The sequence below is a fragment of the Oncorhynchus nerka genome, linkage group LG12 (genome assembly GCF_034236695.1).
Source record: "Oncorhynchus nerka isolate Pitt River linkage group LG12, Oner_Uvic_2.0, whole genome shotgun sequence".
In the NCBI taxonomy this organism is placed as follows: domain Eukaryota; kingdom Metazoa; phylum Chordata; class Actinopteri; order Salmoniformes; family Salmonidae; genus Oncorhynchus; species Oncorhynchus nerka.
Genome location: NC_088407.1, coordinates 27,735,688 through 27,749,388, shown reverse-complemented (window position 1 = coordinate 27,749,388; position 13,701 = coordinate 27,735,688). Strand labels below are relative to the sequence as shown.

Here is a 13,701-nt window from a genome sequence, read left to right as displayed (position 1 = left end):
CGGAACAATGTCATCTATGAGAAAGCCCCTATACAGCATAATGGCCATGTCAGGTGTGAGAAAGGAAATGTTTCCAGACTGCTTGAAGATCTCCTTGTCACTCACAGATCCAGCATACAACGATGACACAAAAGTGACAGCTCCATGTGACTTTCTAGAACATGCCCTTAAAGGTACAGTGTGACCTGTAGGAAGAAAACACCTCACTCTGCAGTAGTAGTGAAGATGGTGTCTGGCAGTGCAGTACATCACTACCTGGGTGTCTGGATAGTCCTTCAACTCAGGTGGGCTTTGATGGTTTCCTTGGGGATCCATATCCGTGCTGATCCATGCAGACAGTAGAGGAAGTTGGCCCAAGAGATAATAATCAGTCTCACTGTCGATTGGTGGATGCTGAACCGATGGGCCAAATCCTTCTGCTTCAGACCCAGCAACAGATGAGTCATAAATGAGAAGAACCCATAACACAAAAAGTAAATAATGTTTAACAATTACAGTAAGATCTGTATTTAATGAAGTTGACCCTTACTGGTTTTCTTCAAGTAACACTTGTTTCAGGTGGATTGGTGCTTGTGAGTCTTATTAACTTAGTCTCTGCTGCCCGCTCAATCAAGTGCCAGAAGGCCATCAGGTAGGTGTAGCTTGCAAATCTAAAGATGGACCCAGAGTATTTGAATACCAAAAAAACTCATTACTATTATTGCCCATCTTCTCTAAGCATCAAGTAGCACTAGACATGACCTAGCTGCTATTGTAGCTGTTGTCACAACGTACCTTTTTCTCTACATCGACCCCGGAAGCTACGGAAGCTCACAATACCATTACACTTTGAAGAAAATGAACACGGAGGCACTGAACAATGTTCATTAGCACCTCCTTCACAGGGCTGTAATTTAAACGTAGTCATTGCGAACAATTTCAATCAAATGCATTGCCGACAATTAGCTAGCTAGTAAGATCATGATAAAAATAGCAGAAATCCCTCCAGTACTTCAGCAGTACTGTATAATTTTAATCATTTTAGTCAATAAGATTCTTGCTACGTAAGCTTAACTCTCTGAACACTCGTGACGTGTAGTCCACTTGTCATTCCAATCTCCTTTGCATTAGCGTAGCCTCTTGTGTAGCCTGTCAACTATGTGTCTGTCTATCCCTGTTCTCTCCTCTCTGCACAGACCATACAAACGCTCCACACCGCGTGGCCGCGGCCACCCTAATCTGGTGGTCCCAGCGCGCACGACCCACGTGGAGTTCCAGGTCTCCGGTAGCCTCTGGAACTGCGGCCAACAAGGCAGAGTTCATCTCAGCCTATGTCTCCCTCCAGTCCCTCGACTTCTTGGCACTGACGGAAACATGGATCACCACAGACAACACTGCTACTCCTACTGCTCTCTCTTCGTCTGCCCACGTGTTCTCGCACACCCCGAGAGCTTCTGGTCAGCGGGGTGGTGGCACCGGGATCCTCATCTCTCCCAAGTGGTCATTCTCTCTTTCTCCCCTTACCCATCTGTCTATCGCCTCCTTTGAATTCCATGCTGTCACAGTTACCAGCCCTTTCAAGCTTAACATCCTTATCATTTATCGCCCTCCAGGTTCCCTCGGAGAGTTCATCAATGAGCTTGATGCCTTGATAAGCTCCTTTCCTGAGGACGGCTCACCTCTCACAGTTCTGGGCGACTTTAACCTCCCCACGCCTACCTTTGACTCATTCCTCTCTGCCTCCTTCTTTCCACTCCTCTCCTCTTTTGACCTCACCCTCTCACCTTCCCCCTACTCACAAGGCAGGAAATACGCTCGACCTCATCTTTACTAGATGCTGTTCTTCCACTAACCTCGTTGCAACTCCCCTCCAAGTCTCCGACCACTACCTTGTATCCTTTTCCCTCTCGCTCTCATCCAACACTTCCCACACTGCCCCTACTCGGATGGTATCGCGCCGTCCCAACCTTCGCTCTCTCTCCCCCGCTACTCTCTCCTCTTCCATCCTATCATCTCTTCCCTCTGCTCAAACCTTCTCCAACCTATCTCCTGATTCTGCCTCCTCAACCCTCCTCTCCTCCCTTTCTGCATCCTTTGACTCTCTATGTCCCCTATCCTCCAGGCCGGCTCGGTCCTCCTCCCGCTCCGTGGCTCGACGACTCATTGCGAGCTCACAGAACAGGGCTCCGGGCAGCCGAGCGGAAATGGAGGAAAACTCGCCTCCCTGCGGACCTGACATCCTTTCACTCCCTCCTCTCTACATTTTCCTCTTCTCTCTCTGCTGCTAAAGCCACTTTCTACCACTCTAAATTCCAAGCATCTGCCTCTAACCCTAGGAAGCTCTTTGCAACCTTCTCCTCCCTCCTGAATCCTCCCCCTCCTCCCTCTCTGCAGATGACTTCGTCAACCATTTTGAAAAGAAGGTCGACGACTTCCGATCCTCGTTTGCTAAGTCAAACGACACCGCTGGTTCTGCTCACACTGCCCTACCCTGTGCTCTGACCTCTTTCTCCCCTCTCTCTCCAGATGAAATCTCGCGTCTTGTGACGGCCGGCCGCCCTACAACCTGCCCGCTTGACCCTATCCCCTCCTCTCTTCTCCAGACCATTTCCGGAGACCTCCTCCCTTACCTCACCTCGCTCATCAACTCATCCCTGACCGCTGGCTACGTCCCTTCCGTCTTCAAGAGAGCGAGAGTTGCACCCCCTTCTGAAAAAACCTACACTCGATCCCTCCGATGTCAACAACTACAGACCAGTATCCCTTCTTTCTTTTCTCTCCAAAACTCTTGAACGTGCCGTCCTTGGCCAGCTCTCCCGCTATCTCTCTCAGAATGACCTTCTTGATCCAAATCAGTCAGGTTTCAAGACTAGTCATTCAACTGAGACTGCTCTTCTCTGTATCACGGAGGCGCTCCGCACTGCTAAAGCTAACTCTCTCTCTCTGCTCTCATCCTTCTAGACCTATCGGCTGCCTTCGATACTGTGAACCATCAGATCCTCCTCTCCACCCTCTCCGAGTTGGGCATCTCCGGCGCGGCCCACGCTTGGATTGCGTCCTACCTGACAGGTCGCTCCTACCAGGTGGCGTGGCGAGAATCCGTCTCCACACCACGTGCTCTCACCACTGGTGTCCCCAGGGCTCTGTTCTAGGCCCTCTCCTATTCTCGCTATACACCAAGTCACTTGGCTCTGTCATAACCTCACATGGTCTCTCCTATCATTGCTATGCAGACGACACACAATTAATCTTCTCCTTTCCCCCTTCTGATGACCAGGTGGCGAATCGCATCTCTGCATGTCTGGCAGACATATCCGTGTGGATGACGGATCACCACCTCAAGCTGAACCTCGGCAAGACGGAGCTGCTCTTCCTCCCGGGGAAGGACTGCCCGTTCCATGATCTCGCCATCACGGTTGACAACTCCATTGTGTCCTCCTCCCAGAGCGCTAAGAACCTTGGCGTGATCCTGGACAACACCCTGTCGTTCTCAACTAACATCAAGGCGGTGGCCCGTTCCTGTAGGTTCATGCTCTACAACATCCGCAGAGTACGACCCTGCCTCACACAGGAAGCGGCGCAGGTCCTAATCCAGGCACTTGTCATCTCCCGTCTGGATTACTGCAACTCGCTGTTGGCTGGGCTCCCTGCCTGTGCCATTAAACCCCTACAACTCATCCAGAACGCCGCAGCCCGTCTGGTGTTCAACCTTCCCAAGTTCTCTCACGTCACCCCGCTCCTCCGCTCCCTCCACTGGCTTCCAGTTGAAGCTCGCATCCGCTACAAGACCATGGTGCTTGCCTACGGAGCTGTGAGGGGAACGGCACCTCAGTACCTCCAGGCTCTGATCAGGCCCTACACCCAAACAAGGGCACTGCGTTCATCCACCTCTGGCCTGCTCGCCTCCCTACCACTGAGGAAGTACAGTTCCCGCTCAGCCCAGTCAAAACTGTTCGCTGCTCTGGCCCCCCAATGGTGGAACAAACTCCCTCACGACGCCAGGACAGCGGAGTCAATCACCACCTTCCGGAGACACCTGAAACCCCACCTCTTTAAGGAATACCTAGGATAGGATAAAGTAATCCCTCTCACCCCCCCCCCTGAAAAGATTTAGATGCACTACTGTTCCACTGGAGGTCATAAGGTGAATGCACCAATTTGTAAGTTGTTCTGGATAAGAGCGTCTGCTAAATGACTTAAATGTAAATGTTAAATGTAAGTCAGCACCCCGGTAGGAAGTAAAATAGAACGTGGGAGGCGGTATAATGCATAGAGCCTATTATTCTTTTAGTCCGGGTTAACTCCAGGGCTTGATGGCATACCAGTTGAGGTATAGCAAACCTTTTTTGATGTACTCCAAAGACCATTATTAGCATGTTTTACCCACTCCTATAAACATAGTAGATTATCAGATACTCAACAGGAACGTCTGATTTCATTATTACTGAAACAGGAACCAAGTGGTAAATATAAAGATTCAGTCCATTAAATATTTTTGAGGCCCCTTACACTTCAGTGTTGTGATGCAATGATTAAAGCAAAATGCATAGCGCATAGAATTAAAAGGTATTATTCATCCTAATCGGACATATGGACAATACAGTGGAGATAATATAAGACAAGAACTGGAAACAATAGAACACTATGACACATCTGAAACCAGGCCTGGTATTCATAGCTGACTTTGAAAAGGCTTTTGATAAAGTAGGACATGAATGTAATATTTAAATAATATTTTAAATATTATATAATATTTCAATTTTGGAGAATCTCTTTTGCAGTGTGTTAAAGTTATGTACAGTGCATTCGGAAAGTATTCAGACCCCTTGACTTTTTCCACATTTTGTTACATTACAGCCTTATTCTAAAATGGATTACATTTTTTTTTGCCCTCATCAATCTACACACAATACCCCATAATGACAAAGCAAAAACAGGTTTTTAGAAATGTTTGCAAATGTATAAAAAAAACTATGGAAATATCACATTTACATGAGTATTCAGGCCTTTTACTCAGTACCTTTGGCAGCAATTACAGCCTTGAGTCTTCTGGGGTATGACGCTAAAAGCTTGGCACGCCTGTATTTGGGGAGTTTCTCCCATCCTTCTCTCCCGATTCTCTTAAGATCTGTCAGGTTGGATGGGGAGCATCGCTGCACAGCTGTTTTCAGTTATTTCCAGAGATGTTCGATCGGGTTCAAGTCCGGGCTCTGGCTGGTCCACTCAAATACATTCAGAGACTTGTCCCGAAGCCACCCCTGCGTTGTCTTGGCTGTGTGCTTAGGGTCGTTGTCCTGTTGGAAGGTTAACCTTTGCCCCAGTCTGATAACCTGCTCCAGAGTGCTCAGGACTTCCTCTAGGATCTCTCTGTACTTTGCTCTGTTAATCTTTTCCTCTATCCTGACTAGTCTCCCAGTCCCTGCCGCTGAGAAACATCCCCACAGCATGATATTGCCACCACCAGCATTCACCGTAGGGATGGTGTCAGGTTTCCTCCAGATGTGACACTTGGCATTCAGGCCAAAGAGTTTCATCAGACCAGAGAATCTTGTTTCTCATGGTCTGAGAGTCTGTAGGTGGCCTTTGGCAAACTCCAAGCAGGCTGTCATGTGCCTTTTACTGAGCAGTGGCTTCCGCTACTCTAGCAAAAAGGCCTGATTGTTGGAGTGCTGCAGAGATAGTTGTCCTTCTGTAAGGTTCCTTCATCTTCACAGAGGAACTCTGCAGCTCTGTCAGAGTGACCATTGGGTTTTTGGTCACCTTCCCCTCTTCCTCGATTGCTCAGTTTGGCCGGGCGGCCAGTTCTAGGAAGAGTCTTGGTGGTTCCAAACTTCTTCAATTTAAGGATGATGGAGCCACTGTTTTCTTGGAGACCTTCAATGCTCCAGAAATGTTTTTGTACCATTCCCCAGATCTGTGCCTCGACACAGTCCTATCTCGGAGCTCTACAGACAATTCCTTTGACCTCATGGCTTGGTTTTTGCTCTGACTTGCACTTTCCACTGTGGGACCTTGTATAGACAGGTGTGCCTTTCCAAATCAAGTCCAATCAATTGAATTTACCACAGGTGGACTCCAATCAAGTAGTAGAAATGGAAGAATGATCAATGGAAACAGGATGTACCTGAACTCAATTTCGAGTCTCCAAGGAAAGGGTCTCACATTTATATGAGCAAAAAATATTCAATTTTATTTGGAATGGTAAGCCAGACCAAATTAAAAGGGCCTATTTATATAATGAATTAGGAAGGCAGAAATGATTGAAGATTAAAGTATTAGACCTCTCACTAAAGGCTTAGGTCATACAAAAGTTATCCTTTAATCCGAACTGGTTCACTAGCAGATTAGTAAGAATGTCTCACCCAATGTTCAAGAATGGCCTTTTCCCCTTTATTCAGATTACAACCTCTCACATTCGGTTATTTGAAAATGAAATAATATCCAAAATATTGCTATTTCTTAACAGTTTAATCCACCACAAAAGACCAGAACAAATATTACAACAAATATTATGCCAACATAAATATATGGAAGTGTCTGCTCTTCTCATATTTACAACCAACTAATTGCAGCATTATTGCAAAAATGGAAGAGCCAAGACCAAAATTTGTTAAAGAAAACTGTGATAAATTAAAAAGTATACCGTTTTATTTAAGGCCCAACAAATTGACAGCTGTGCCATATAGATTGCAAAGTCGTTGGGAAGAGATTTTTGATGTACCGATTCCATGGCACGTGGTATATGAACTGATACACAAAACAATCCCAGATTCAAAACTTTTAGTTTTCTTGCAACCAATAGATTGTGACTTAAATAATAGAACGTAATCTATCTGCAATATTAAAGCTGATCTACCCCCCCCCCCCCCCCCCAAAAAAAAAACAAGGACTGTTTATCAAACCTCCCACTTATGCTGCTGTGTTCCATCCATCCCTCCATCCCTCTCATTCTGTCTACTCGAGTTCTGGGTCCTGGAATGGAAGGTGCTTATCTGACTTTTCATAATATACCCTTGTACGCATCAGTTGCAGTCAATTCCATTTAGTTTCAGATTAGTGCCACTTTTTCTTCAGATTGTTCTAGCCCTTACGTCAAGTTTTAATTCAAATGTTTTGAGTATTCTATTAATAGATTTTATTGTTTTGACCCACAATAAGTAATTGATTTCCATTGTAAGTCAGTGACTCAACCGTATAATACAATATTTTTGTGATGATAGATTTAATGTGACAGTGAGGGTGGAACATAGTGGTCTAAATATTAGTGATACACCGATATGACATTTTTGGCTGATAACGAAATCCGATTTAAAAAAAAACAATACCGATATTAAACATTTTAGCTGCCTTTTTTAACCTCTCTGAACCACCCATCCCGGATCCGGTATAATTGTCATCAGCAACGCTGAACAGCATAGCGCAACAGTCATAATATTACTAGAAAATATTCATATTCATGAAATCGCAAGTGCAATATTGCAAAACACAGCTTCGCCTGTCCTCTCAGATTTTGAAATTATGCTTTACAGCGAAAGCAATACAAGTGTTTGTAAGTTTATCGATCGCTCGACAAAACAATAAGAACACTTAGCATCAGGTAACTTGGTCACAAAGCAGAAAAGCAATCAAATGAATCGTTTACCTTTGATCTTAGGATGTTTTCACTCACGAGACTCCCAGTTAGACAACAAATGTTCCTTTTGTTCATAAAGATATTTTTTATATCCAAATACCTCCGTCAGTTTGGTGCGTTATGCCGAGGAATCCACCGAAAAGAGCAGTCACAACAACGCAGACAAAAATTCAAAATGATATCCATAATGTCCACAAACATGTCAGATGTTTTTTATAATCAATCCTCAGGGTGTTTTTCAAATATCTATTTGATAATATATCAACCGGGACAGTTGGCTTTTCACTAGGACCGGGAGTAACAATGGCTTCCTTCCTCTTTTGCGCACAATTCACTGTGAGAGCCCCCACCTATCCACTTACACAATGTGGTCGTTCACGCTCATTCTTCAAAATAAAAGCATGAAACTATGTCTGAAGACTGTTGACACCTTGAGGACGCGATAGGAAAAGGAATCTGGTTGATATCCCTTTAAATGGAGCAATGGGAGGCTATGGAACATGGAGTTTTCAAAATGGAAGCCACTTCCTGGTTTTGATTTTTCTCAGTTCTGTTATACTCAGACAATATTTTGACAGTTTTGGAAACTTTAGTGTTTTCTATCTTAATCTGTCAAGTATATGCATATTCTAGCATCTGGTCCTGAGAAATAGGCCATTTACTTTGTGAACATTACTTTTCCAAACATAAAAATAGTGCCCCCTAGCTTCAAGAGGTTAAGCATTCTAGTACAGTTTACTATTTAACGCACACACATGAACGCAGCGGTCTAAGGCACTGCGTCTCAGTGCAAGAGGCGTCACTACAGTCCCTGGTTCGAATCCAGGCTATATATCACAACTGGCTGTGATTGAGAGTCCCATAGGGCGGCGCACAATTGGCCCAGCGTTGGCCGGTGTAGGCCGCCATTGTAAATAAGATTTTTTTCTTGACTGACTTGCCTAGTTAAATAAAGGTTTTACATACACACACCACACTGACCAAAAAGTTATTTTGTTGTAAAACATCAAAACCAATTTCTTTCATTTACTTGCTGTGCTGTTCCGTTGTTCAGTCGTTTTATTCTCAACCAGGATTTCATTATACATGTCAAGCAGTGAAGTTTCAGCTCTGTCGGTCCGTGGCCTCTCTTCCTCGGTGCCCACTGTCACTGTGTCCATTTCCATCTTCTCCAGCAGAGTCTGTAACATTTCACGTAAACCCTGTTTCTTGTCTACATCGAAGTAGCGGTCCATGTACATGGCATCGAGCATGGTGGCGACACAGTAAAGAGAATGCCACCGAATCGCTTGTTCACAGCCTGTGTCAGCAGTTTTGTGGAGCAGGCATTTCAATGATACCGAGGGTATCACATCTCCTGCAGGTGCAGTTGATGAGCTTATTTCTCGAGTCAGTTGTTCGAATGGATCTAGCTCGTCTGTTCATGTTTCAAACATGTTTTCAAATGCCATTGAAATAGCAGCAGCGGTATGACAACCAGCACATTCCTGAGCATGAAATACGACTTTCCTCAGTACGAAATCCTCGTCGATCCACTGTGCTGTCAGACTCGGCATGCTCATGGGGCTGATATCGCTGGTCCAAATGTCAGTCTTGAAGCTAATAGCAGTGATGCTATTACTGTGAAACTCCGGTAGTGCAACACCTGAAAAATGGCGTACTTGGTAACTTCGTGTGTACTGATGCCCGACCAGTCGGCGAAAGCCAACATCACCCCACGACCGAGAACGGTTGATTGTCAAGGGCAATGAATTCCATTATCTTGGCGTTAATGCATTTTGCCTTTGAGTTGTCTCGCTGAAATTGTCTTACTCTTTCAAATGACTGTCTTGACTTGTTGACTGCTTGATCCACACAGCAGACATTGTGGGCTAGGTTAGGAATGCTGTGTTGCACTTGTAGGGCAAAATTTTACATTGCGTCATTACGTCATGTACCTACGTTATATAAAGTTGAAGTCGATTAGTTTACATACACTTAGTTTGGAGTCATTACCTTGTTTTTCAACCACTCCACAAATTTCTTGTTAACAAACTATAGTTTTGGCAAGTCGGTTAGGACATCTACTTTGTGCATGACACAAGTAATTTTCCCAACAATAGTTTAGACCGATTATTTGACTGTATCACAATTCCAGTGGGTAAGAAATTTACAAACACTAAGTTGACTGTGTCTTTAAACAGCTTGGAAAATTCCAGAAAAGCTCCTGATAGGCTAATTGACATCATTTGAGTCAATTGGAGGTGTACCTGTGGATGTATTTCAAGGCCTACCTTCAAACTCAGTGCCTTCAAACTCAGATGCTGGAGGAAACAGTTACAAAAGTATCTATATCCACAGTAAAACAATCCTATATCGACATAACCTGAAAGGCCGCTCAGCGAGGAAGAAGCCACTGCTCCAAATCCGCCATAAAGCCAGACTACGGTTTGCAACTGCACATGGGGACAAGAGGTTGTACTTTTAGGAGAAATGTCCTCTGGGCTGATGAAACAAAAATAGAACTGTTTGGCCATAATGACCATTGTTATGTTTGGAGGAAAAAGGGGGAGGCTTGCATGCCGAAGAACACCATCCCAACCGTGAAGCACGGGGTGGCAGCATCATGTTGTGGGGGTGCTTTGCTATAGGAGGGACTGGTGCACTTCACAAAATAGATGGCATCATGAGGAGGGAAAATTGTGAATATATTGAAGCAACATCTGAAGACATCAGTCAGTAAGTTCAAGCTTGGTCGCAAATGGGTCTTCCAAACGGACGATGACCCCAAGCATACTTCCAAAGTTGTGACAAAATGACAAAGTCAAGGTATTGGAGTTACCATCTCAAAGCCCTGACCTCAATCCTTTAGAAAATTTGTGGGCAGAACTTAAAAGGCGTGTGCGAGCAAGGAGGCCTACAAACCTGACTCAGTTACACCAGCAGCTCTGTCAGGAGGAATGGCCCAAAATTCACCCAACTTATTGTGGGAAGCTTGTGGAAGGCTACCCGAAACGATTGACCCAAGTTAGGCAATGCTACCAAATACTAATTGCATGTAAACTTCTGATCCGCTGGGAAGGTGATGAAAGAAATAAAACCTGAATAAATAATTGTCTGTACTATTATTCTGACATTTTACATTCTTAAAATAAAGTGGTGATCCTAACTGACCTAAGACAGGGAATTTTCTACTCAGTTTTAATGTCAGGAATTGTGGAAAACTGAGTTTAAATGTATTTGGCTACGTTGTGTGAACTAACTACTTCAACTGTAGGTATGCACATCAGCTTTGACATTGGTTTTGCACATCGGCGTTAAACTAGACATCGGGCCTATGTCGATTTGGACATTTTTAGCTAATATTGTCTGATTCTGATATCTTCACAGATATATTGTGCATCTCTAGTAAATATGAGGTGATCGCGGAATAGAAAAAATATATATCTGAAAATGTATATTTCCAAAATCTTAGGTCGTTTCTGAAACTTTCTTTAAGTGCAATAGGCTTTGAAATAGGCTTTGCATGAACAATAGGGAATCAGTGTTAGCAATCTGAAATATGCTGGTGTTCTACCAGAGGCTGTTGGGAGGAGCTATTGGAGGACTGGCTCATTGTAATGTCTGGAAAGGAATTAATGGAACAGAGTCAAATGTGGTTTCCATATGTTTGATGTGTTTGATACCTTGCTATTCAACAGTATAGCACCACAACATCACAGAGCACCTGTTTCAGGTCGACTAACCACTTGCCTCACAGGCGATTTCCTCTAAATGTCATTCATTGTCTATTTAATTGAAGGCACATTTATGGAAACCCAGTGAAAACCCACAGCAGCAGGCAAATTCAAGCACGTTTGATACATTCTTGCATGATTGACATGTTGTTTCTTTGAAGCCTGCACCTGAAAGTAACGCAGCTGTTCGATGCAATGCAATACAGCAAAGGCTCAACAGCAAAGGCTGTAGTAGAATGTAGTGTTTCTAATACATGGTTTAAACAGGGTATTTCTGAAGTATCGCAAATAATATCTCCTTTCCTTTCCTCTCTCCATATCTCTCCCTCCCTCCCAGCCATGGCCAAGCTGCAGGCGCTCCAGAGCCAGCCAGCAGCCCCAGATGGTGGGTGGGGCTGGGTGGTGGTGGGGGCCCTGTTTGTGACCTCTGCCCTGGTGTTTGGGATAATCCGGAGCATGGGGGTCTTCTTTGTGGAGTTTGTGCAGTACTTTGGGGAGAGCGCCCAGGCTGTCTCCTGGATCACATCCATAGGGTTGGCCATGCAGCAGTGTGTCAGTGAGTATGTATGTGTGGGTATGTGTGTGTATATAGGAGAGGAGGGTAATGCCCCATGTGAATGCTCATACAAATGATCCTTGGTCCGTTGTGCATAGTGTGATGACTGATTAAACGTGTGTGTGTGTGTTCCCCAGGTCCATTTGGCACAGCGCTGTGTAATGGATACGGTGCCAGACCTGTTGTGATGGCAGGAGGTTGTCTCTCTGCACTCGGCTTCATCCTGGCCTCACAGGCCACCTGCGTCACACACCTCTACCTCACCTTGGGCATCATCTCAGGTACACACACACACACTTGGACCTAAAAAACACTCACATGCTACTTTCTGTCTCTCTTTTATGTCCAAAACTCTGAACATACAGTATATAACTCTTTCTCTCCTCCTTCACCCTCCGGCCTACCCTCCAGGTTCGGGTTGGGCATTAGTCTTCACTCCTATGGTGGCGACAGTGATGCAGTACTTCACCCGGAAGCGCTCCCTGGCCATGGCGCTAGGCTTTACGGGCGTGGGCCTCTCGTCCTTCGCCTTCTCACCCCTCTTCCAGCTCTTGGTGGAGATGTACACCTGGCGGGGGGCCCTTCTCATCCTGGGGGGCCTCAGCCTCAACATGGTGGCCTGCGGGGCCCTCATCAGGCCCCTGGGGACTCACAAGGCTGTAGCTGCGGTAGGAACATCCATTTACATTTTTTGTAATTTTAGCAGATGTTCTTATCCAGAGCAATTTGGGTTAATTACCTTGATCAAAGGCACATCGACCACCTGTAACGTCCTCTTCTCTCTCTCTGGCTGACTTAACACATCCAATGTATGATAATTGGGTTTTGACATTTCGTAATAGGACTCATGTGGGTTCAACCTTTATTCAACAGGAACAGTTACAAAACAAAGTATCTGTGTTGTGTAATCTTGCATGTGACGTCTTGTTTGGGTGCCAGCAGTGTTTGATGGACCTGTTTTCAAGGTTTTAAGAAATTTGTTTCAGCATCAGTCTCTTTCTCTCATGCTCTTCTTCACCCCTCTCCTCGCTCTTTCCAGCTGGCCCCAGGTGAGAGTGCCTGTTCCTGCGCCTCCCTCTTCCACCGGGCCTACTCCTACCTGGAGCTTTCCCTCCTCTTCCAGCGGCCCTTCCTCACTTACAGCCTGGCCATCACCTTCTTCAACTGTGGCTACTTTGTGCCTTACGTCCACCTGGTGGCCCACAGCCGCCACGAGGGCTTCTCCCAGTATCAGGTTTGAATGAGCCTATTTCACAAGTACATCACTATGTAAACAATGGGATTTTAGAGATGATCCAAAATGATTATTGATTACCAATTGTTTTTTTTCTTCAGTTTTTGTTGCTCTGATTGGTAGATGCATAGATTCATGTCAACTGTTTCAATCTTATCCAGGCTGCCTTCGTCATCTCAGCCACGGGTGTGACGGACATCGTGGGCCGCGTGGTGTCCGGCTGGGCCTCGGACCTGGGCCGTCTCCGTCTGCCCCACATGCTGGTCCTCTGGACGGGCCTGTTGGGCCTCTCCCTCCTCGTGCTGCCCCTGGGCTCCCTGGGGGGGTCCTACCCGGGCCTGCTCATCATCAGCCTAGCTTATGGGTTCTGCGCCGGCGCCATGACTCCCCTGGTGTTCTCGGTGGTGCCGGAGATCGTGGGCATGGAGCGGATGCTGGGCGCCCTGGGGCTGCTACAGATGATCGAGAGCATCGGGGGGCTGCTGGGGTCACCGCTGTCAGGTACGAGAGATACTGGAGAAGAGTGGAGCAGCTGTTGACTGCAGTTGGATGTTGAAGGAATTGGGGATAGATTGCAGAGTGC

The 13,701-nt window shown here is 45.7% G+C and overlaps 1 protein-coding gene across 1 annotated transcript in view; it reads left to right on the top strand.

Moving 5' to 3' along the window:
- slc16a13 (solute carrier family 16 member 13) overlaps window positions 1–13,701 on the top strand; it is a 55,212-nt gene that overhangs the window by 21,319 nt on the left and 20,192 nt on the right. Inside the window, exons 3-7 of the mRNA XM_029674471.2 lie at window positions 11,666–11,884; window positions 12,022–12,165; window positions 12,296–12,552; window positions 12,924–13,118; window positions 13,280–13,619. Of these exons, the coding sequence (XP_029530331.1) occupies window positions 11,668–11,884; window positions 12,022–12,165; window positions 12,296–12,552; window positions 12,924–13,118; window positions 13,280–13,619 (1,153 nt within the window). The 5' untranslated portion in view covers window positions 11,666–11,667. The remainder of the gene's footprint in view (window positions 1–11,665; window positions 11,885–12,021; window positions 12,166–12,295; window positions 12,553–12,923; window positions 13,119–13,279; window positions 13,620–13,701) is intronic.